At 53.4% G+C, this 23,510-nt stretch overlaps 1 protein-coding gene across 5 annotated transcripts in view; it reads right to left on the reverse strand.

Moving 5' to 3' along the window:
* Window positions 1–23,024, reverse strand: part of TBC1D9B (TBC1 domain family member 9B) — a 42,718-nt gene extending 19,694 nt beyond the window's left edge. For 2 of the 5 annotated variants that reach the window (XM_036450187.2, XM_036450185.2), the window contains exons 1-7: window positions 22,752–23,023; window positions 19,353–19,463; window positions 13,759–13,877; window positions 7,382–7,610; window positions 6,466–6,724; window positions 5,124–5,331; window positions 2,135–2,347 (exon numbers count right to left, since the gene is read on the reverse strand). In XM_036450187.2, the coding sequence (XP_036306080.1) occupies window positions 2,135–2,347; window positions 5,124–5,331; window positions 6,466–6,724; window positions 7,382–7,610; window positions 13,759–13,877; window positions 19,353–19,463; window positions 22,752–22,869 (1,257 nt within the window). In that variant the 5' untranslated portion in view covers window positions 22,870–23,023. The other 3 variants (XM_036450184.2, XM_036450186.2, XM_036450188.2) reach the window with 3 other exon arrangements.
* Between the last annotated feature and the right edge of the window lie 486 nt (window positions 23,025–23,510).

Here is a 23,510-nt window from a genome sequence, read left to right on the forward strand (position 1 = left end):
CAGCAATTCTACTTCTGGGAACTTCTCCAAAATAACTACATGTAGGGTCTTGAAGAGTAATGAGTAGAAATTTGTACATTCATGTTCATAGGACCATTATTCACAACAGCCAAAAGGCAGAAGCAACTCAAGTGTTTATCAAAAGATAAATGGATACATATCTTTTTAAAAAAATTAAATTTACTGCCTGGCTGGTGTGGCTCAGTGGTTGAATGTCAACCTATAAACCAGGAGGTCACAGTTTGATTCTTGTCATGTCAGATGCTTGGGCTGTGAGTTCAGTCCTCAGTAGGGGTCTGCAGAAGGCAGCTGATCAATGATTCGCTCATCATTGATGTTTCTATCTCTCTCTCCCTCTACCTTCCTCTCTGAAATCAATAAAAACGATATATTAAAACAACTACATCAAAATTACAACTAAAGCCCTAACTGGTTTGGCTCAGTGTCAGTGTCGGCCTGCAGACTCAAGGGTCCCAGGTTCGATTCTGGTCAAGGGCATGTACCTTGGTTGCGAGCACATACCCAATAGGGAGTGTGCAGGAGACAGCTGATTGATGTTTCTCTCTTATTGATGTTTCTAACTCTCTGTCCCTCTCCCTTCCTCTCTATAAAAAATCAATAAAATATATTTTTAAAAAACTATAACTAAAATACAGCACAACCATCATTCACAACCTTCTGAAAACTGGCTGAATGAAAGTCCTACAACTAGAGAAATAAGGAAAGCACACTGAGACTGGTATTATGGGCTGGTCTGACACCCACATGAGCCATTTTTTTAATCAGAAGCTGAAGCTGTCAGTGAAGAGCAATGGGACTCAGCCCCACATAAGACCCTAGCCCAGGGTTCCAGAGCTGGGAGGAGAAATTCCCACAACTCTGGGCTGTAAAAACCAGTGGGGACTGTGGCTGAGTAACTTGGAGGCTGCTAGAGACCCAGGTGTTCCTTTCAAAGGACCGGTACATGAACTTACTCAGACTCCCAGCACCAGGCAGCTTTGAGGGAACCCAGACACATACAGGGAGGCACTAGATTGCGTGGCATTGGGGCAGGAACGTGGGACAGGCTTTCTCCCAGACAGAAGTTCTCACAGGGGTCATTGTACCAATGCTGGGATGTCCCCTGTCACAGGGCTGACTGGCAGCCATATCTGAGCCTCCATCAGCCTGGAGCACACTGTTTGCTCTGCCCTGATTTCCTGAAACCCTGCCCCATTCTATTTGCATCCCCCACCAAGGTGTTTGTAGCAGCTTTTCTATATGAATGACTGGTCCTAACTCAGACTCAGACTTTCTCTCAAACAAGCTGCAGCTGGTGATAGGATGCCCCAAACCTATCAATAAAATGCCCAAGATCCAGCACTAGCACAGGTCTGCCTTACTTCACAGCTGGGCCTCATCTGGGCACCTCCAAGCCCAATACAAATAGCAAATAGCAGCCATCTGCAGTTCTCTCTGTAGCTCCTAAAGCAGGGGTCCTCAAACTTTTTAAAGTGGGGGCCAGATCACGGTCCCTCAGAGAGCTGGAGGGCCGGACTATATGAACTACTAATTCCTACTGTAACACCTCGGCTGCGCTCACTGCCCAAAAAACCTGGCGGGCCGGATCAGACTCCTCTGCGGGCCGCATGTGGCCCGCGGGCCGTAGTTTGAAGACCCCTGCAACCAGCCAGGACAAAGGAGTCTTAGACTGTAAGAACCTCAGCCTGAAAGACTGATGGGAGAAGCACCAGGTAAATGAACGTAAAGTAAGCTTCCGAGCTGATCAGGGCTGCGGTGTGGCCCTCAGAGCAGCACAGGCTCACTGGGAGGCAGGCCTAGCCAGCAAAGCTTCTCCTGTGCAGTGGGACTTGAGGTGGGCGGGTGGGAATGCTCAGGACTGGAGTGTATGCGACGTGATGCAGAGGTCTGTGACATCCCATAGCGTGATGCAGAGGTCTGTGACGTCCCATAGCACATGGGTGGCTAGACACCCGAGACCGTGGCTGGGTCAGGCTCTCCACCCCACACCCAGCAGGGATCCTCCCTGCCAAGATCAATGGCAAGCACACAGCGCTGCTGGGCTCTTCTGCCCCGCCCCCCACCCCCCACCCGCCGTTCCCCACCCCCACTGCCGCTCCCACAGCGCCCTCACCTCTGGGGTTGGGTCCATGACACTGGCTTTCCTTCCTGCGCTGTTGTCACCTGGCTGCTTAGATGATGTTTTCAGGAGAAAGTCAGCAATCTTCTCAACCAAGAAATCGCGGTCTTTAAGGTTGGCAAACAGGAAGGTCATTTTGTTCTTGGTGCTAATAGACAAAGGACTGGGCAGGACACTGGAACTGTCAGCTTTTTCGACAATTGTCACCTGGGAAGGCAAAAACACTGGGTGTCTGTGTCTTGTGATATAAAGACAGAAGGTTCTGTGACCGTGGCCTCAGATGGCCCTCTCCAGGGAGGGTGTGGTGCGTGGATGGGGGCACTCGGGCCCACTATGTTCCGTTCTGACTCTGGCTTGCTGATGTGAGTTAGATGCATGTCTAAATCTCGTTTTTCACCGATCAATCACACAGCCCTGCTGGTCTGTCATGAGGTTGGGCCTAGCCACTGGCCCTTCTTCGTTTCCCAGTGGCCAATTCTTCCCCTGCTCTGAAGCCTGGGCAGCAGCCTGCCTGCATGGCCCTCCTAAGCACTGATTGCCAAAATACCTGCTGACAGGTGCGGCCGGGGCCCGGCTGAGGAAGTGTGGGCAGAGCAGCACAGGCTGGAGAGCACAGGACAGGCTTCCAGGGGCGCCTCTGCGGAGCCCACAGCCTGGGGCAGGGACAAACCATGGCCATGCAGGCTGAACACCGCAGAGGTGTGGGGGTGAGAGCCAGCTGGGAGGCCACTGGGCTGCTGTGCACTGAAGGCTCTTCTGGGGAGGCGGCAGCTGAGCTGAGACCTTCTGCAGCCAGGTGAGGAGCTGGGGCAGAGACCCAGTAACCACACTGAGGAGGTGCTAGACTGGACTGATGGACAGGGAAAAGCGGGAGGCTGGGGCTGGGAAGCAGGGGTGGGCAGGGCTGGTATGTGTATGCATACAGGTGAATGCATGTGTAAGGGTGTCTACACATATGCATGATATGTGAGTGTGAGTGCATTCTTGTGAGTAGACTTGCCCCCCAAACACAAACAATCGAACCTGAATTTGATCTGGATTTTACTACTCAACCACCAACTTCCAGGAAATAGGAGAATGCAGTCAATGAAAACCACATATAAACATGTGTGCATGTCTGTGAGGTGTGTATGCGTGTATCATGTATATGGATGTGGGTTGCTGTGTGTGTACATGTACTGGTATATGTGCATAGGCATGCGTGTGAATGCTCATGTGCATGGTTTGCATGTATACACAAGTGTGCATATGCATGTGAGTAGTGTTTATATGTGTGTACATGTGTGTGTGCCTGCATGCACATGAACTGATATCTGAGAAGGAGTAGACAGCTCACAGGTCCAGCAGAAGATGCGGCCGGATTCCACACAGGGTGCCCACATGCTCTGACAGACATGCATGGAGCTGTGCGGGGGTGGGTCCTAACGGCGTTAGCTATGTGTAGGACACTCCCGAGGTGGTCCAAGCAGATAGTGGTGTCCTAGGCGGTGGCCATGGAGAGGAAGGGACGTGCTATGGTCAAGATGCAGGATGAGGCTAGATCAGAATCAAGTGTGGCTCCTGCTTTTCACCTGAGCACGCGGAACGGGCACACAGCCTGGCTGGGATGAGAAGAGCACGTTTGCTGTGCAAGTTTAAGAGCGCAGCTGGCGCTCAGTGAGGAGCCCTGAGAAGCCTCCCTGGCTGGGACGTTGAGGATCGGTGAGTTCTGGGCCAGGGCCTTCACCCGTCCAGCTGCAGAGCCCACCCTAAGAGTTCAATCAGATGGCCCTGCGAGCCATGGCTGGTGATCTCAGTGGTTAGAGAGCTGGCCTCTGGACTGAAAGGTCCAGGGTTCGATTCTAGTCAAGGGCACATACCTCGGATGCAGGTTCAGTCCTTGGTCAGGTGCATGTGTGTGTGCAGGAGGCAACCAATTGATATGTCTCTCTAACCTCGATGTTTCTCTTTGTCTTTCCCCCTCCCTTCCATTCTCTCTCTTAAAAAAAAAAAAAAAAATCACTGGAAAAAATATCCTCAGGTGAGGGTTAACTAAAAAAAAAGAAAAAAGACAGTCCTGCCCCCTGACATAGCTAGGCAGCCAGTACTCTGCTCTCAGAAACGCCCGGAGGAGTGGAGCTGGGACCTAAGAAACCCTTAAGCCGGCCCCCAGGCCTCGGCCATGTCAGTATAACACCAGGGTGAACCCCGGGCCTGGTGCTAACGAGCATAGCCACCCCGGAGCCCCTCAGCCTGGAGCTGTGGCTGTTTAGCCCTCTGGCTGACTTTCCTGGGGAACCCAGGCCTGAGCAGGCTAACCAACACCTTTTCATAGCTACACTGTAACCTGAGGGCTTTGTACAAACGCCAGCAAGTCTCACTGCTCTGGGTTTTGAACTAAATCAGAATACTGTGGTGTAGGCTGTAACTGAGAAACCCCACTGCTTCAGCCGGTTTGCCCTGCTGGGCCGAGAGGAAAAGGGGGCTTTGAGACCTGCCTGATCTTGGGGCCAAAGCCTTAGTGCCTTCATCTGGGCGGGTCCCTCCCCCGCACTGGCCACTTTCCTTATCGCAGTCAAAGGAGAACAGGTCTCTACCTCTTACAAGTGAGAGCCAACTTCCAATGACGCTGCCAGGGCCGGAGCCACAGCCCAAGCAGATGTCAGGGAGGAACAGTGGGGCGGCCTCTGAGAATGACATGGCAGGGTTAATGCAGGGTCGGCGTCCTCCAGGCTCAGCCACAGAGGGCTTTGCCACAGGCCCACTGCAGTCTGGGAAGGCAGGGCTACGGGGCATTCCCAGCAGAGAGGCTTGGACCCTTCCTGAAGTTTCCTATGTATTAGAGTGAGCTCTCCTGGCCAAAGCCCCACTCGTCTGCCCAAGCCCACCCTCAAGAGGCCTGCGCAGGGCAGGTGCTGGGGGAGGTGCTGACTCGCCATGTCAATCCCTGAATGCCAAGGGGCCAGCCAGGAGAGGCGGGCAGAGCTGGTGGGCGGGTGCTCACCTCCCGCAGGGGTATGATGAGGTGGCAGCCATCCTCCTCCTTGCTGGCAAAGCAGATGTAGTTGCTGGAGATGAACATCTGGCCGGGGCTGTGCAGCTTGTTGAACGGGGTCCACAGGGTGCAGCTTGTGTGGCCGTCCAGGCGCTCGTCCCTGGGCAGCCGGAACATGGCCCGGTAGTACTCGTTCTTGGCTCGTGCGTCTAGGTCTCTGGGGAAACCATGGCGGGGATGGGAGGGGACAAAATTTGGGGTTTCAAATTGGATTTGGGCTCTTTGGGGTCCTCCTGTGAATACATCATGCCCAGGGATCTCAGAGCTCTATGAAACATGCACCTCAAGTGGCCAAGTAAAATGTGGGACATTCGTATGACCAGCAGAGTGGTCGGGAAACACATCCCCGAGACTTGCCAGCTGTGGGAGGAGGGTTCCGTATCCATCCTGCTGATTCTTACTAGAAAGATCCAGACCAGGACCTCCTGACAGCACGATGGTTACTTGGTGTAAAATGCACTCGCCTGGCCTGTGGCTGTGTGAGGTGGGGCCTGGTATCTTGCCCTCCCCACCCCCCCACGGGGGCTTTGTCCTGGGGATAGTCCAGCAGCCTGAGCAGGGCCCAGCAATCACACCCTGATGGACAGTGCCAGGGACTGTCATGTCCTGGCCCTGCTAGTAATCTTTCCAGAATGTTCCAAAAGACACCCTGTCACTTGTATCAGGAGAGTGACATCTTTTCTGGTCCTGAAGGCACACCCCGGACTCTGGGTCTAGGCCATGGTATCTGAGCACACGGTGTGAACTAGCGGTGGGACCCAGGGCTCCCAGGCAGCCTTGCGGGTGTCCTGTGAAGCTACAATGGAGGAATGCAAACAGAAGTGCTCCGGAGACGCTGGCCAGTGTCTGCCCTTTTGTCTACCAATTCCCACAGAGGGGCAGAGACCTCAACCCTCCAGGCCAGGGCCCCAAAGCTACAACAGTGCAGAGGTATGAGGGCCACTGGCCACGGGGTAGAGAAGAGCTGTCAATCATGGAGGGGTGGAGGCAGTGCACCCTGGGACCTTATCCCTGAAGCCATCCGGAGCGGCCCCTGGGGGCACCTGGCTGAGCTGGAAGGGAGGACAGGCTGTCAGCAGCTGCACCTGGCTTTACTGCTCACTTGCTGAGGGACATTGGGCAATTACTCAACTCCGAGCCTCAGCTTCCTGCCTGAGACTGCGGTGTGAGACCGCCCGTCCCAGGCCAGCAGGAATGCGCCCTTAGAACAAACCCCTCTGAATCTCTGGGTGCCCTCCCTGCAGCTACACCTTTACCGCCCCTTCCCGAGCGCCCCCATGGGGCCACGCACCGCTTCAGGGCGGAGATGTTCCTGTGCGGCTGGGCAGGCCTGGGCGGCGCCTTGTCCTCCAGGAAGCCCTCGTTGTCCAGCAGCTGCCGCATGGCCAGGTTGGCCAGCTGCTCCATGAGCTTGAAGGTCTCGCCAATGTTGAGGAACATGGAGAAGAAGAGCTCCTGGTCTCGGGTGTCCACGCGAATGCTCTCGGGAAAGAGCAGGGTGGCATTCTTCTCGAGTCTGGTGACATCCACCCACTGCACCACGAGGCTCACTGGATGCCGGTGGGGACAGACACACACCACTGGGTCAAATGGGCTGGAGGGTTAGGCAGGGTGGGCTCCTGCTTCCCACCCACACTGGGAACCCACTGGGGAAACAGTACTGAGCATGCCCCCCTGGCTCCCCTCCCCCCTCCCCTGGGCCTGAGCCTAGCTGTGCTGGGATGCACGCCACATGGAAAGGCAGGGCCACTGGGACAGCGAAGCCCTGGGGGCTCTTCCTGGGGTGAGGTGCAGTGGAGGGCACTCGCTAGCTCTGGGAGTTGCCTTGTGTCCTGAGGCCAGGGCTTTCCCCAAGGCAGAGTCACCTAGAGCCGCTCACGGACACGTGCCCTTGAACTCTTGCCCTAAAAGAGGCCCCATGCTGAAGGTTACTATGTGAAAAACCCTGTCAGTGGACACAGGCAGGATAGGAGTCGCCGAGAGCCATGTGTGTACCTGGCTCAAGTTTGGGTGTTCCTGTCACAGGTGCTGAGGTGGCACTTGGTTTGGGGGAGACCTTCTGTTGGATGTGTGGAACAGAATATCTGGGGGCCGAGAGGAAGGAGATCCCTCATGGACTTTGTCTGGAAAGGTGAACTTTCTAGAGGCGAGGTCAGGGGTGAGGGCTAGCTGGGCAGGTGGGGGGATGCCAGGGCACCCACGCTCACCTTCCTTGCCCAGCAGGAAGGAGTAGAAGCACAGGTGATTGACAGTCAGGTAGAGCCAGCCCTGCCTGGGCACACGACCCTTCCAGTAGCTGCAGGAGTAGTAGTTGACTAGCTTCTCCCCCTCGGGCATCCCGAACTGCTTCCGCATCTTCAGCTCAGCTTCCTTGAACTTCCCGGGGTCCTCATCTCCCTGGGGCTGCAGGTTCTTGTTCTCTTCAGCTATGATGCCCTGGAAGAGAACAAGGGACTGGTGCCTGGAAGGCCCAGGGTTCCCACGGCCAAGACAGGCAAAGGCTGGCACAGGGAGGCCCGAGGATTCAGGTGGTGGCACCCAGGATGCTGGCCCCGTCAGCTGCTCTGGCAGCGCGTGGTCAGACCGACGCTGCCCATGTGACTGGCATGTTCCCTTCACTCCCTGAACTACTATGGCACAGAGCAGTGACTTTTTATATAAACACTTATTTTTATGTAAAATCCCTAAAAATGTGTCAGTAAAAAACACACATAGGAGAGCATATTTATTGAAAAGGGACTCTGCCTCTTACGCCACAGCCCCTCCAGGCATGCAGGCATCGGGGGTCTCCCGTTAAGCACATGCGTGCGATTTTCTCTTTCCCTCTTTCTTTACCTGAACGGCATCGTGCTGAGACACTGTTCCGTGAAGTGCTTTTCTCAGGATGATGTGTTGGGGAAGTCCTGTACGTGATCCCCCTTCCCACGCCCTGTACTCGGGATTTCCTGCTCTTGCCCATGCCTACAGGGCTCACATGGCTCAGGGCACATCTATGCCAACTGCACCCTGCCTGGGTCTTCACTGGGCTCAGAGTGCCGGAGACATCGCTCTGGGCCACAGGACCAGTGCTCTGGCCCCACGATGCCCTCTCACTACAGCCGGCACTGCGATTGCCATGATTTCCACATCTTTCTCTCAAGCTGCCTGTGGTGTTGCCCTGAACTGTTCTTATAGAAACTGGTCTGGGAAATGGTCTGGCAAAGCTCTCTCCTCATTATTAAGGTCCTGCTTTTGTCTCTGCTGTCCTGGATTCTACCTACTGGAAGCGCAAGCTGGGCTCTGGATAATCCGTGGGCCACCACTGGCTGTCCTGCCCTTGGGGCCACTTCCTGGGTCTCGGCCAGCAGCCGCTGCCCCGCTCCCTCCAGCTGCACCCGGGCGACCCTGAATACTCTATTCTCCATTGGCCCCTACTCCTGAGTAACCCTCCCACCACCGGAACGAGCCAGGCTGGCTCAGGGATGGGGCTTTATATTTATTGGCTGATACTGCTGGGCTGTAAAAATCAACGAGTAAACTTTAAATATTTGATTCCCTGTCTTTCATAGTTTTAGGCATCTTTCTTCCTGAGTCTTGGTTTAAGTTGTATTATACTAGAGGCCCAATGCACAAATTTGTACACCAGGGGGGCCCTTGGCCTGGCCTGCAGATGGGGCTGAAACTGACTCTCTGACGTTCCTGAGGGGTCCTGGATTGTGAGAGGTGCAGGCCAGCCTAAGGGACCTCGCCGGTGCACGATCGGGGCCGGGAAGGGATGTGGGAGGTTGGCAAGCCAGGGAGGAACCTCGGGAGGGCTTCAGGGCATGTCCAGCCTCTCTTGTTCAGTACGAATCGGCTGGACCCCAGCAGCAGCTAACCTACCTGTCGGAGCGTCTGCCCCTGGTGATCAGTGCACATCATAGTGAGCAGTTAAGCAGCCTTAGCATATCATTAGTATATTATGCTTTGATTGGTTGAATGGATGACCGGACAACTGGACACTTAGCATATTAAGCTTTTATTATATAGGAGTAGAGGCCCGGTGCATGACATCCGTGCACGGGGGTGGGGGTTGGTGTTCCTCATCCCAGCCTGCATCCTCTCCAATTTGGGAACCCTTGGGGGTTGTCCAACAGCTGGTTTAGGTCTGATCCCACCGGCAGTCAGACATCCCTCTCATAATCCAGGACCACTGGCTCCTAACCACTCACCTGCCTGCCTGCCTAATGCCCCCAACTGCCCTCCCCTACTGGCCTGGTCACCCCCAACGGCCCTCACCTACCTGTCTGGTTGCCTCCAAATGCCCTCCCCTGCCAGCCTGATCTTTCCCAACTGCCCTCCCCAGCCGGCCTGATCTCACTCCCTCCTGCCCTCCCCTACTGGCCTGGTCGCCCCCAAAGGCCCTCCCCTGCCAGCCTGATCTTGCCCCCAAGTGCCCTTCCCTGCCGGCCTGATCTCCCCTAACCCCCTGCCAGCCTGATCTTGCCCCTAACTGCCTCTGCTTTGGCCCCCACCACCATGGCTTTGTCCAGAAGGAATACAGACGTCTGGAAGATGGTCAGTTGACCCAGTCTAATTAGCATATTACCCCTTTATTAGTATAGATAGTAGGTCAAATAATGGCCCCAAAGATGTCCACACTCCAACCCCCAGAACCTGGGAAAATGTGACCTTATAGAGCAAAGGGGACTCTGTAGATGTGATTAAATAAGGGTTCTGAAATGGGGAGATTATCCCGGATTATTTGGGTGATTCCATTATAATCAAGGGTCTCAGAGGGCATAAGATGGGGGTGTGTGTGTGGCTGATTGATTTGAAGATGCCACTCTGCTGGCACTGAAGATGAAGGAAGGGGTCAAGAACCAAGAAACACAAGTGAATCCTAAAAGCTGGAAAACGAACGGATTCTCCCCTGAGCCTCCAGAAACAAGGGAGCCTTGCTGACACCTTGATTTTAGCTCCTAAGACCCATATCTTTTCTTTAAAAAAAATCTTTATTGATTTCAGAGAGGAAGGGAGAGGGAGAGAGCTAGAAACATTAATGATGAGAATCACTGATCAGCTGCCTCCTACAGAACTCTACTGGGGATTGAGCTCACAACCTGGGCATGTGCCCTTGACCAGAATCGAACCCAGGACCCTTCAGTCCACAGGCTGATGCTCTATCCACTGAGCCACCCCAGCTAGAGCGAGACCCATTTTTGAGTTGTTATTTTGTGCACTAAGCTTGTGGTAAGTCGCTGAGGTAGCAATTGGAAACAGATGCCTAATAAAGTGTCCATCTTGTCTACATTCTTTTAAAAAATATTTTTATTGATTTCAGAGAGGAGGGGAGAGGGAGAGAGAGATAGAAACATCAACAAATGAAAGAATCACTGATTCTTTCAATCCCCCATGCCTCCTGCATGCCTACTAATGGGGATTGAGCCTACAATCCAGGCATGTGCCCTTGACTGCAATCAAACCCGGGGCCCTTCAGTTTGCAGGCCGACATTCTATCCACTGAGCAAACCCAGCCAGGGCTTGTCTACATTCTTAAATTTACTGGCTTAAAGCTATTTATAGCATTATCTCTTTTTCTTTAAATTCTGCTTCTATGTAGGTGCTTGTCAGTCCCTCTCAGGAGCTGCTCAGTCTCTCTCAGGTGCTGCTCACGGTCCCTGTCAGGTGCTGCTCATGGTCCCTGTCAGGTGCTGCTCATGGTCCCTCTCAGATGCTGCTCAGTCTCTCTCAGGTGCTGCTCACGGTCCCTCTCAGTGCTGCTCATGGTCCCTGTCAGGTGCTGCTCACAGCCCTCTCAGTGCTGCTCACGGTCCCTCTCAGGAGCTGCTCATGGTCCCTCTCAGGAGCTGCTCACAGTCCCTGTCAGGTGCTGCTCACGGTCCCTCTCAGGAGCTGCTCACGGTCCCTGTCAGGTGCTGCTCACAGTCCCTCTCAGTGTTGCTCACGGTCCCTGTCAGGTGCTGCTCACGGTCCCTCTCAGTGTTGCTCACTGTCCCTGTCAGGTGCTGCTCACGGTCCCTGTCAGGTGCTGCTCACGGTCCCTCTCAGTGTTGCTCACAGTCCCTCTCAGTGTTGCTCACGGTCCCTCTCAGGTGCTGCTCACAGTCCCTCTCAGTGTTGCTCACTGTCCCTGTCAGGTGCTGCTCACAGTCCCTCTCAGGATCTGCTCACGGTCCCTGTCAATGTTGCTCACGGTCCCTGTCAGGTGCTGTTCATGGTCCCTGTCAGGTGCTGTTCATGGTCCCTGACAGGTGCTGCTCACGGTCCCTCTCAGTGTTGCTCACGGTCCCTCTCAGGAGCTGCTCACGGTCCCTCTCAGGAGCTGCTCACAGTCCCTCTCAATGTTGCTCACAGTCCCTGTCAGGTGCTGTTCACGGTCCCTCTCAGGTGCTGCTCATGGGCCCTGTCAGGAGCTGCTCACAGGCCCTGTCAGGTGCTGCTCACAGTCCCTCTCAGTGTTGCTCACGGTCCCTGTCAGGTGCTGCTCACAGTCCCTCTCAGGTGCTGCTCACAGACATTCATGGCTGCTTGCTTAGAGGAGGCTCCTGCTGCCCTGGATCCCTCCACCATGGGCTTGTGGGTTCCTTGGGGTCTGCTGCTCTTCCAATAGTTCCTTTGTTCTCTACGGAATTAACTTCTGCCCTTTGTTGTTTTCTTCTTTCTAATCTCCTGGTTTCTCTGGAATTCTCACTGAATTGGACATATGGCTCATTAATTTCTGCCCTTTGTTCTTTTATAATGTGTTGTTTCAGATTTTGCATTCTCTACTCTGTTGCTGCATCCCATCAATCCTAAGATGCAGTAGTATTTAAATTATCATTCAGTTCTAAACTGTTTTCTAGTTTCCATTTCATCCCATGAGCCATTTAGAACCTATTCTCGTCTATTTTGTAGATTGGTTAAAATATATTAAAAATAAATAAATAAAAATGTTGCTATTATCATTGTTAGAGTCTAGCTCTCTGCCTGTTTCCCTGAAACTAGTAGACAACACAAGTCCTGCCTTGAACTCCAAAGTGTCCAGAGCATAGCTGAGGAGCTCTTTATGCCTTCTGCCAGGTCTAAAAGGCTGTGGTGTAATAAAGGCACAAGGGCAACTCAGCACCATGAAACTGTGACCAGTAACAGCCCAGCTAGGAATCTAACCTAAGGCAATAATGGAACAGAAAGGAAAACTCACAAACATTCAGATAAATGCTCATTATCATGTTAATTACCCACAAGAGGAAACAACCTAAATATCACCGTGGTATCTGGTCTTACATGTTGCTACAATTCTCATAATTGTTATTTTGATAGCTGTAAGACATCCCACTATGTACACCACCTGTGACTTGCCCAGTGGCCAGATAAAAGTGCTTACCACAGGACTCACACGGAAAGTGCCTGGTAAATGCCTTGCTCTCGTTTCGTCACTCTTGTTCTGCAAAGGTGAGTGTGGCTGCTCCCCTGACCATAGGTCTGGGGGACACTGCTCAGTCTTTTTGCAACAGTGTTGCACGAACACCCTGACACATTTGCCATCCTATATAATAAAAGCCTAATATGCAAATTGTCCCTTCGGGTGGTGGTTTGACTGGGAGACCAGGAGTTCAACTGCTCGCTATAATATGCACTGACCGCCAGGTGGTGGTGCGGAACATGGTGGGCGTCGGTGACCTTTTGCTCAGCTACCTGGGAGCAGGGGTGATGAGGACCCAGGTGTGGTGAGAATGCAGGGTGTCCACTGAGCTCACTCTCACTCCCCCTGCTACCCTCCCCCAGCATGCCAGGGCTTGTGCTCTATGAAGGCGCCCCTGCACACAGGCATGCACAGCCTCTTCCGGGTGAGCCAGGCTGCAGGGGCCAGTTGGGTTCCCAGTGGGTTCACACAGGAGCCAGTGTGGGAGGCCGGCCGGCCGGGAGAGAGTGCGCTGCCCACCGGCTTCCATGCAGTGCCACCGGGCAGCCCAGAGGCCCACACTGCACCCTGGCTGAGCTCACTGCATCTCCTCACGGGGACTTGGACTTCGTGACTCAGGTGGAGGGGGTGCATAGGGACCTGGGGGCCCACGTGCTGCCCAGGGCCCAGAGGTCAGCTAGGAGCTGCCTTCCACACCAGACACTTGCACTTTGATCGCAGGCCAGGCCTCGGGACCGCACCTGTGCACAAATTTCGTGCACTGGGCCTCTAGTCCATATGAATGAATACACTGCAAGGGCAACTCCAAGGAGTGGCATTGCTCGGTCACGGGTCTGTATATTTGTAAGTCATGTTAGTTTTAAAACAGAAATGTGCCTCTAACTATACTACCACTTCCAGCTTCCAGTTTCCTCCTCTACCAGCCAAGTTACTGGCAAGCAGCTGTGGATCCATACACTTGCTCTTGGGCCCTTTTCGGGAATGGAAACTGCCTTGCTCAGTCACATTCCAGTGGCTGGTCAGGAGAAGGTTGGCCTGCATGGGCATCAGTTCAGAGGCCCCCTTGAACACCAAGGGACGGGCAGTGACGCTCCGGCTTCACCTCTGTAAACTGGGGTAACACCAATGCGGTGTTGTTAAAATGAAGTGAGCTGGCATACTCGAACACTGCCAGCACAGAGAAGAGAATGTGAGCCTTACGTGTATCTTGCCCTTGACGAAAGTGGTGATATCTTCCTCATTGTCGAAGATGGACAGCGTCTGGAGTAAGTTGTTTTCCAGCCATTCCCAGTGTTTTGTTATCTCTTTGCGGGAAGAACCTAGGGGTTTGGTGAGTAAAGAAGAGGGAAATCACATAATCACCAGGCCTTAAAGGGAAACTCAGAGAAAAAAGATGACTACAATCTTCAAGCTGCTTACACTTTTCCTCTGTAAGCTTCAGATATATTATAATAGAGGCCTGGTGCACAAAATTTGTGCATGGGAGGTGTCTCTCAGCCCAGCCTGAACTCTCTCCAATCTGGGACCCCTCGAGGGATGTCTGACTGCCCATTTAAGCCCAATCAGACATTCCTCTCACAATTCAGGACTGATGGATCCCGACTGCTCGCCTGCCTGCCTTTCTGATTGCCCCTAACCACTTCTGCCTGCCAACCTGATCACTCCCTAATCATTCCCCTGCCAGCCTGATTGATGCCTAACTGCTCCCCTGCCTGCCTATTTGCCCCTAACTGCCCTCCCCTGTAGGCCTGGTCACCCTTAACTGCCCTTCTTGCAGGCCCAGTTGCCCCCAACTTCCCTTCTCTGCCAGCCTGGTCACCCCTAACTGCCCTCCCCTGTTTGCCTGATTGCCTATAACTGCCCTCCCTTGCAGACCTGGTCCCTCCCAACTGCCTTCCCCTGCAGGCCATCTTGTGTCCACATGGGGGCAGCCATCTTGTGTGTTGGAGTGATGGTCAATTTGCATACTAGTCTTTTATTAGATAGGATTAGATAGAATAGAGGCCTGGTGCACAGGTGGGGGCTGGCTGGTTTGCCCTAAAGGGTGTCCTGATTAGGGTGGGGGTTCCCTTAGGGCAAACCAAGTGACCTGGGTGAGGGGCCTGTGGTGGTTTTCAGGCCAACAACGCCTCCTGGGGGCCTAAGCAGAGGCCCTGGGATCTGGGATTTAAAGTTTCAACTATAGAAGATAAATAAATCCCAGATCCCAGGGCCTAGTAGAGTCAAGCCTCCTGCTAGCTCCATGGCCATAGTCATTTTTGTTGGGATTTATTTATCTTCTATAATTGAAACTTTGTAGCCTTAAACGGAGGCCAAGGCAAGCCAGAACTGCAGAAACTTGGTTTCCTCCATCGCCAGGGAAAACTCAAGCCTCCTGCTCTCTCCAGCTCTGTGGCTGATGCCATTTTTGTTGGGATTTATTCATCTTCTATATTGAAACTTTGTAGCCTTGAAGTCTCCTGCTCTCTCTGTGGTCGCAGTCATCTTGGTTGGGTTAATTTGCTCACTCACTCCTGATTGGCTTGTGGGCATGGCTTATGGGTATAGCAGAGGCATGGTAAATTTGCATATTACTCTTTCATTAGATAGGGTAACAAAAGTCATAAGTAATTCTGGTGAAAATGAAAACTAAAAATAAATAAAATAAATAAATAATAAATAAATAAATAAATAAATAAATAAATAAAATTGCAATCATATGGAAAATAAAGCCTTCATTTTCCCCTAAAGCTGAACAAGAATGGCCACTAGTTTCCTGTGTGTTCTCCCAGAAATTGTCTATACATCTACAAATTTGCTCAATTCTGAAGTTTGTTGTTTGAGGTAAAAGAACATACTGTGGCCTTTGGTACATAGGTGACTAAGCAGACATAGTCAGTCTTGGTATAAATGACTGCAGCGCCCCCTGATAATTCAGGAGTCCACAGATAGCAGCCGGAACATCCTGCAGGGCTCTCATCCCAGCTGGCCAGTTTCCTGCTGGGCAAGGGGGGCCAGGCCTGCAGTTCCCGTGTCTCTCCGAGGTCAGATGCACCCACCCAGGCCTTTGTCTGCAATGCTCATCCTTCCCTTTCCAGCTAACACCCCAACCCTGCTCTTGCCTCCTCCAAGCGCCCATCTGAGCCCTTCAGCTTCCAGTTGGCCCAACGTGTCTGCCTGGCCTAGGAGGCGCTGCTTGTCCTCTTCAGGGAGGGGCCCTGGAGGCACTGCAGACAGCCCAAGTGGACACTGAGAAAGGCAGGTTAGTGCCATTCCCACAGGGTGGGGCAGCTGCTCTCTGTTCCCACCAGGGAACTGGGAAAAGGGGTCCCCGGAGAAGCAAAAGGATGGGGGAAGTGCCAACTTGGCCAGCTTCTCCTGCCCCCGGCACATGCCAGTCATGGAGCTTGCACTTAAGAACGGTTTTCTGAGTGAATGAATACAAGAAGAAGAAGAGTGAAGGCCCTCCATCCTCTCAGCTCTCCTGGGGTCAGACAGTGTACGGATCACGAGTGCCCAGATGGCTCGGTTGATCTCAGGCATGGAGGAGCCTTGGCTGACCTACAAGTCGAGCATTGCTGTGGACCACACACATGTTGCTGGGTGCCTGAGCCAAGGGACGCCATCCTTCCCCACCTGGAAACCCTCTTTCTCCACCAGCTGAAAACTCAGCCCTTACCCTGCCCGCCCAAGTTGGTCCCCCCAACCCCCTCAGGAACCTGCTCAATGCTCTGTCACAAGTCACAGCCAGCTGACTTGGCTGGGGTTGGTCTGTTTGTTTCTTTACATGTACCCCAGCAATTAAGCCCCTAACAAGTAATTCCAAGGAAGGACCCTCTCCATTGTCCTGTGTGAGGATGCCCGGGTGAAAACAAACCTGGTTAGATCACTCACAGTGAGTCACAATAGGCGAGCAAAATTACACTGGAGCATCCATAAATTACCATTCCTTTTACATTTTCTTTGAATTTTTTACCATGGCCTCCTTTCCCTGTTGCTTGGAGGCAAGGACTAGTGGGTAGGGGAAGGAATTTCTCCCTCTGTCTTTTTGCCAAGACCCACATTTGAATTTGGAAGTTAAATCTGCACATGATGCAACTCTATTGTTCCCGAAAGTCTAAAACCAAATAAAACATGTCCATACTGTCTGTGTGGATCTGTCTCCAATTCAATAATAAACATTTACACCTGTGCGCTTAAAAGAATTATTAGTTAAAAGTAACACAATCTTCATTTAGCGTAAGTAAACACAAACTATGCCACCTCTATGCGTGGTAAAAGGAATGGACTAGTAAAAGCTAATTAAATTAATCAGTGCTACTTCTGTTTTCAGAACATTTTGTGGATTATCTCAGTTAATTCTTAAAACACCTTGGAGATAGATGTTATTTTCATTTTATAGGATGAAGCTGAGGCGCAGAGAGGTTAAGGTGCCCAATGTCACACAGCTGGGAAATGGCCAGACCATAATTCTAACCCAGGCTGCCCAGCTGCAGAGCTCCCCCTTGTCCTCAGGGAGCTGCTGATCTAGCAGGAGAGCCAGCAAGCATGCAGTGTGAAAGTGCAGACAGAAACATGGCAGGTCCCAAGGAGCAAGAAGGAAGCGTGGGTACATGGGCCTGGGGATTCTGGGAAGGTTTTCCACAGGGGTGACATCAGAGTGGGAGGAAAGGAGGTGGACACAGGGTGATGCTGTACCCACACCGTTCAGGACAAGTCCTGCAGTGTCCGGTCTGGCTGCCAGCCAGGTGTGAGCTGAAGGAGGAGGGCAGAAAGGCAGGAGACGGCCCTGGAATTCCTTCAGAGCCAGCTGAGCAGCCGGGACTCACAAGTATCAGCACAACCGGGTATGGTTTGGGAGAGCTGAAGGGCAGGGGCTGGGGGGTGGGCATGGCGTAAGAAAGAGGCTCAGGCAGAGCCAGGGGGCTGGTAAAAGTGGGAACAGGTCAGCCTGTGTGGCCTGCGTTCCCCAACACTAGGCCCCACTGCCACCAAAGGGGTTCCCACTCAGCCTGGCCACACTCCTCTCTCCCCGCAGAGAAGCTGCCCTGGAAGGACACCACTGAGACAGATGAAAATCTTAAGGGCCACTGAGACAGATGAAAATCTTAAGGGCCACTGAGAGTGAGTCTCTCCTCATAGCCCAGGCCCATACTAATCTCCCCGCCCTGCTCAGGGAATCCCACCCACAGGAGGCCCCTCTCTCCCGCGGGAAGCCAGCCCCCAGGGCACCACTCAGGCTCTGTAACCAGGAGAGCAGGGCTCCTACGGGACGTCCAGAGTGGCTCTGGGCAAGCAGCCTTTTAAGCCTCCCTGTAGTCCTTCACACAAAGGGTGAGGACTCTGTTCAGGTGCCTGGGAGGAAGAAGACACCAGCTAGCCTGGCACCCAGGCCAGGGCCCACCTGGTAAGAGGGGCTGTGCTGGCTGCTGTCCACCCTGTGCCTTCAGCCCTGACCTCCCCCCTCTCCTGAAGCTGGGGTTATCTTTCTCAGGCCTCCAAGGAAACCCTAGGTCCTGGGGGATAGTAACACTGGCTGCTAGCACAGAGGTTTTCAGCACAGGGACATGAGCAGATACTCTTGGTTTGAATTGCAGTCTGTGTGACCTTGGGCAAGTTACTCAACACCCCCTGGGCCAGTTTCCTCATCTTCAAAATAGGGAAGACCCAAGTTCCGCCTTCTGGAGTTTTGGGAGGTTCTCCGAAGTGCCTGGCTGCAGGCAGACCTCTGAGCACTGGCTATCACTGCCTTTTGTCCGAGCGCCGCCAGCCAGGCACCCACTGGAAGGGGATTTCCCCGGACTCTTAGGAAGTGGGTGTGTGTCTTTACAGGACAGTGATTTTCAACCTTTTTCATCTCATGGTACTCATACGCCTTCTGTGACACACCAAAAAGTGTTATGGTTTTTGCAGATCCGACAAAAAAATAGATATATAATTTTGAGATTCATTCACACTGGATGGCTATTGTGTTGGCTGTGGTTATTTCACGTTATTTCTAAGGAAAAGAGGCCAGTGCCCGTGCCTAAATAGCAGGTATTTCACGTTTTGAAAGTCCTTTCGACACGCTGGTTGAAAATCGCTGTGGAGGGGACAAATGCAGCCAGTTCTGTTCCTCACAGCAGGCCTGCCCCACACAGACCCCCAGGGAACGGGATTCACCAGCTGCTCCCAGGGAGCTACAGAGCGAGGTTCTTTGGAGCCTCTGGTCACATTTTCATCAACTGATCAATACATGACTTGGTTTTATGTTTTTGGTTTTTTTTGGTTCAAAAATTTGCACGTTAGTTCCCTAACATTGCACTCCGGCCAGAACACTGCGACTCAGCCTGTCTAACATGCACACTGGCTGCGCAGGGCGCCCCACAGCGTCTCAGCCTGGAGGACAGCACACAGCACTTCAGCACTACGCTTGGGGCCATTGTCAACAGCAAATCACCAAGAAAAAAAAAAAGGGAAAAACAAGGTATTTAAATCATGAAAAAGACGCTTGCTTGCGGTATGAGAGCTGACACAAGAACGCAGAAGCACCCCTTGTTCCACCTCAGCTGGGAATCTGTGTTGGTGACTCACATTTTTCGCTGCTCTGCATGTGCGAATTCCCAACAATGCCACAGGTGACTCAGCACCGTGCCAGGCCTGTGACCAGCAAAGCTACCTTCCTAAGCAGGACACTGGCCTCGGCTGTGCCATCTGAGTGAGGGGCAGTGCTGGGTCCCAGGATCAATTCCCAGCCCAGGAACCCGGCTGTGTCCCCTCCCATCTGGCCGCTCTAGGGCAGGCCCTGCCCAGCACCCCCGTTCCAGCTCTCCTACCGCACGCCACTGTCCAGTAGACCTGTGAGTCCTGGGTCTGGTGCAGGATTCGATAGGGGGCCACGCGGGCGCTGGAGTCCAATACCACGTCCAGGGTGCCCACAAGAAGACCTGGGAGCAGGGAGAGAAGTGGAAGGTGAGGGAGGGTGACACTGAGAGCTGAGCCGGGCCCGGACTGGGCCCAGAGGAAGAAGCACCCTACAGCACATGGCCTCTTCCATCAAATGACTCCCTTTTCCTCATGTCTGACTCCTACAAAAAACCCCCTCCCACTTCTTCCTGGAAACTGCTGCTTATCCTCTGATGCAGACGCCCCTGCAGGCACGGGCACCATCAGCCTCTCCCCCATATTCATGTTATTTATTTTATACAGACTCATGATGCCCTGTCAGATAAACCACACGGCTTTGAGACCCGGGCTGAGGCTCAGGTCAGGAGCAGCCACATGCAGGTTTCATGAAGCCCTAAGCTTAATCAAACTGGGATGCCCTCTTCAAGAAAACCACACAGCCAGATTTGTAAACAAATATATATATATATATTTTTAAAATATATTTTATTGATTTTTTACAGAGAGAAAAAGAGAGGGATAGAGAGTTAGAAACATCGATGAGAGAAGATCATCGATCAGCTGCCTCTTGCACACCCCCTACTGGGGATGTGCCCACAATCCAGGTACATGCCCTTGACCGGAATCGAACCTGGGACCTTTCAGTCCACAGGCCGACGCTCTATCCACTGAGCCAAACCGGTCTCAGCTGTAAACAAATATTTCTTTAGAATGACAAAGTACAACAGTTACAAATGAAAAACAAAAATAATACTCCAAAATCTATAAAAATTATGCAGTGTGTTTTATTCACTGCCAGACATCACTTGAGATACACTCCACCCACCCCCGGCATTTTTGGTGTACTCTGATTGCGTTTTTCATAAGGCAATGACTTTGTAACATCATTCCCCATATCTACAACAGGAGGATAACAGACTCCTCTGCCACGGAGCATTGTTACTGTGGAAAGTTTAAGGAAGTTCTTTCCAGCCTTGAAAGTCATGATTGAAAAGGACATGCAAATTTTTAGAAGTATCCAATTTGGGAAAACAGGGTCTGGATTTTTTTCTTCTCACACACGAAGCATTTTAGGGCATTTCAAGTTTTCCTTCGCATCACATATACCCTTTGTTAATGTCACTATTTTCCCAACAAACCAGAGGAAAGGTCTAACTTGATTCAGTCTTCTTCATTAACTGTATTATCATTCTATCCAAAAATCTGTTCATTGTTCCTATTTAAAATTTATTTTTCCCTTTGAATGAAGTCCTGCTTTTGATATGATCTCAAAGTATTTTGTTACCAATTTCCTGTTGATGTTAGAATAATTCCTATTAATTTTATTATTCAAATTTAACACTTTCACTTCATTTTCTGTTTTAACCATATTTTCCCTTCCAATCTTTAATAGACAAAATTACCAATTACAAAAGAAGGTACTCTTCACAGACATTCAAGTCAGGAGTCTATAATTTCTCACTTGTTTTATTGATATGTCCTAAAAAGCTTTTCTAAATTGCAGTTAAAACAGAATATTCAAGCTATAAACTTTTTTTTCATGATTTCTGTTGGGATTTCTCTTCCGGTCTTAGAAATGTTACTTTCGTCCTTATACTGTTGGCAAGACCTGAAAGCTTTATAATGGATGGACCATTGACTCTTCGCTGAGGAATACAGGTTGGCAGCTGTTTATAAGACAGCTGGACTAAAACCACATCACTAATTGCTCCTTTCCTGCCAAGATGCGATCAGGAGGCCACATGTCTGTGATGGCTCAGGGAAGGCCATGGCAGGACTCACAAAACCTAGCTAGAGTGCAGAGTTCAAGAAGCAGGTTTCCTGCCCTAGCCAGTTTTGCTCATTGGATAGAGCACCAGCCTGTGAACTAAAGGGTCCCGGGTTCGATTCCTGGTTGGGGCACATGCCCAGGATACAGGCTCAATCCCCTCCAGTAGGGGGCATTCAGGAGGCAGATGATTCTTGATTCTCTCTCATCATACAGGTTTCCCTCTCTTCCTTCTTCTCTGAAATCAATAAAAAATTTAAAAATCCTGGGGGGACCTGGGAAGCTCTGTCTTGGGGGACACAAAGGGGTAAACGAGGTAGAAAGGGCTTTCTCTGGGCAGGAAGGTGCCACTGGAGCTGCAGACCAAGCCTTTGCCAAATGACCAGTACATGGTGTTCTGGTGAGCTAGCCAGGGTGCCCAGAGGGACCCAGCCACTTGCTGAGATCACCTACTGATACGATACATACAGCACAGAATAAGGTTCGAAGCGCACTGGTGATCTGACACACTGTTCACTGCAACGAAAGGTCTGGGCATCGGCACCCCGATTTCCAGCACGGGCTTGCAGGAGCTCCCAAGGGTGACCACTGTCAGCCTCTCTAGAAGGAGCATCCTGGCAGGAGGCAGGCCCAGCACTGCTCCCATGCTTCCCAGAGCCCAGGCCACGAAGGGAACACAGATTTCTGGGAATGGTACAGCCTCTTCCACATAAGGCGGTGCGCCCAGGTGAGGCTGGCAGCAGAGGACTCCCAGCGCCTGGCAGGCCGATGTTAGAGAAGGTGCTCAGGATCAATAGGAAGATCTGGCAACTGTGGCCCACAGCCCCGCATGGCAACAGCAGGGCACCTGCGCACAGGCCCCGGGCACAGGGGCTGGACACCGCAGAGGTGGCCCTTACAGGCCATCCTCCAGGAGGGCCTGCCGGTCCAGCTCATCCCGGTGCGTGCAGATGCCACATCGGCACAGACGCCCTCTGGTAGCCACCACAACACGGTAAACTGGTCATCTGGCAAAGGCTGCAGCTCGGATGGCGCCAAGAAATCAGGAAAGGTGGGCAGGGGAAGCTGGAGGGATGAGGGTGGAGGCCAGCCCGCAGCTCGCGGACCCTCTGGTCTCGCCACCAGGGCAATTCTCTGGCGAGCTGGGCATGGAGGAGGCAGAAGGAAAGGGGTGCTGTGTCTCTGGGCCCCGCAGAGGCCCTTGGGGAAACTGAGGCGGAGGAGGCGGCAGGGAGATCTTGCCGCGCCAAACTTCGGCTGAGCACCGGGAGCTACCGGCAGGAGTGCGGGCAGAGGCCGCCGCCAGCCTCCCCGGGACCCGTCTCCCCACCGGCCTCCCACCGCGGCGTCTGCCCCCTCCGCCCCGCCCGCCCGCCGGCTCCGCACAGCGGCAGCCGCACCCCGCACCCGGCCCCCTCCCGTCGCCAGGCCGGCCTCACGCCCGGACCCGCCGCGCGCGCTGACGTGCGCGTCCGCGACGACGCGCCGAGGCCCGGCCTGTCCGCAGGTCGCTCGCCCCGCCGCCCGGCGCGCCCTCCGCCAGCTGCCGCCCGCCTCTCACCCGTGAGGCCGCCGCCCCGGCCGTGGCCCCGGCGCCGCTGCAGCACGAAGAAGGGGTTGGCCCGTTCTGTCACCCACAGCGCGTTGGCCACCAGCACTTCCTCGGGGCCCAGCCACATCTTGGGGCCACTCGCACCGGCCCGGCCCGCAGGCGGAAGCGCCGCCGCGTCGCCGCTCCGGGGCCGAGCGAGAGGGCGGGGCGAGCGGCGCCCCCTGGCGGGCGGCCTGACCGCAGGACGCCGGCCCCGGCTCTCCCAGGCTGCCCGGTCCACGCAGGCCCCGCCCACTAAGCACTGCCCGCCCAGGCCCCGCCCCTCCAAGGCCCGCCCACGAAAGCCCCGCCCCTCCCAAAGGCCCCGCCTCCATGCCTGCCCGCCCCGCGGTGCACGCCTCCCCCTGCGGCCCCAGCGCTGCAGCCTCATCGGGAGGAACGGTCCAGCTCCGCGGTCACGCGGTCTGCCTGGGGTGGCCGAGCACACAGACCTAGAGGAGCTGGTTGTTCAGAGAGGAACTGGTTGTGCAGAGGGCAGGAAACCTGTCCACGGTTTCGGGGGGAAATGTGAAGAAAGAGCTTTGGCTATCTGGGCAGTGCGGCCAGTGCGCGTTAGGCCATTGTAATAATTCTCTGAATTTGGACACAGCCTGAGACAGAGGACCTCCAGGAGCCGAGGACAGGGTTTCAGGAAGCCCTGAGGCTGGCAGGGCCCTAAGGCTGGTGGCCCTGGGCCAGCGGGTTTCTCACGGCTCGGGCGGGAGCACC

The sequence above is a fragment of the Pipistrellus kuhlii genome, unplaced genomic scaffold (genome assembly GCF_014108245.1).
Source record: "Pipistrellus kuhlii isolate mPipKuh1 unplaced genomic scaffold, mPipKuh1.p scaffold_m20_p_21, whole genome shotgun sequence".
NCBI classification, from domain to species: Eukaryota; Metazoa; Chordata; class Mammalia; order Chiroptera; family Vespertilionidae; genus Pipistrellus; species Pipistrellus kuhlii.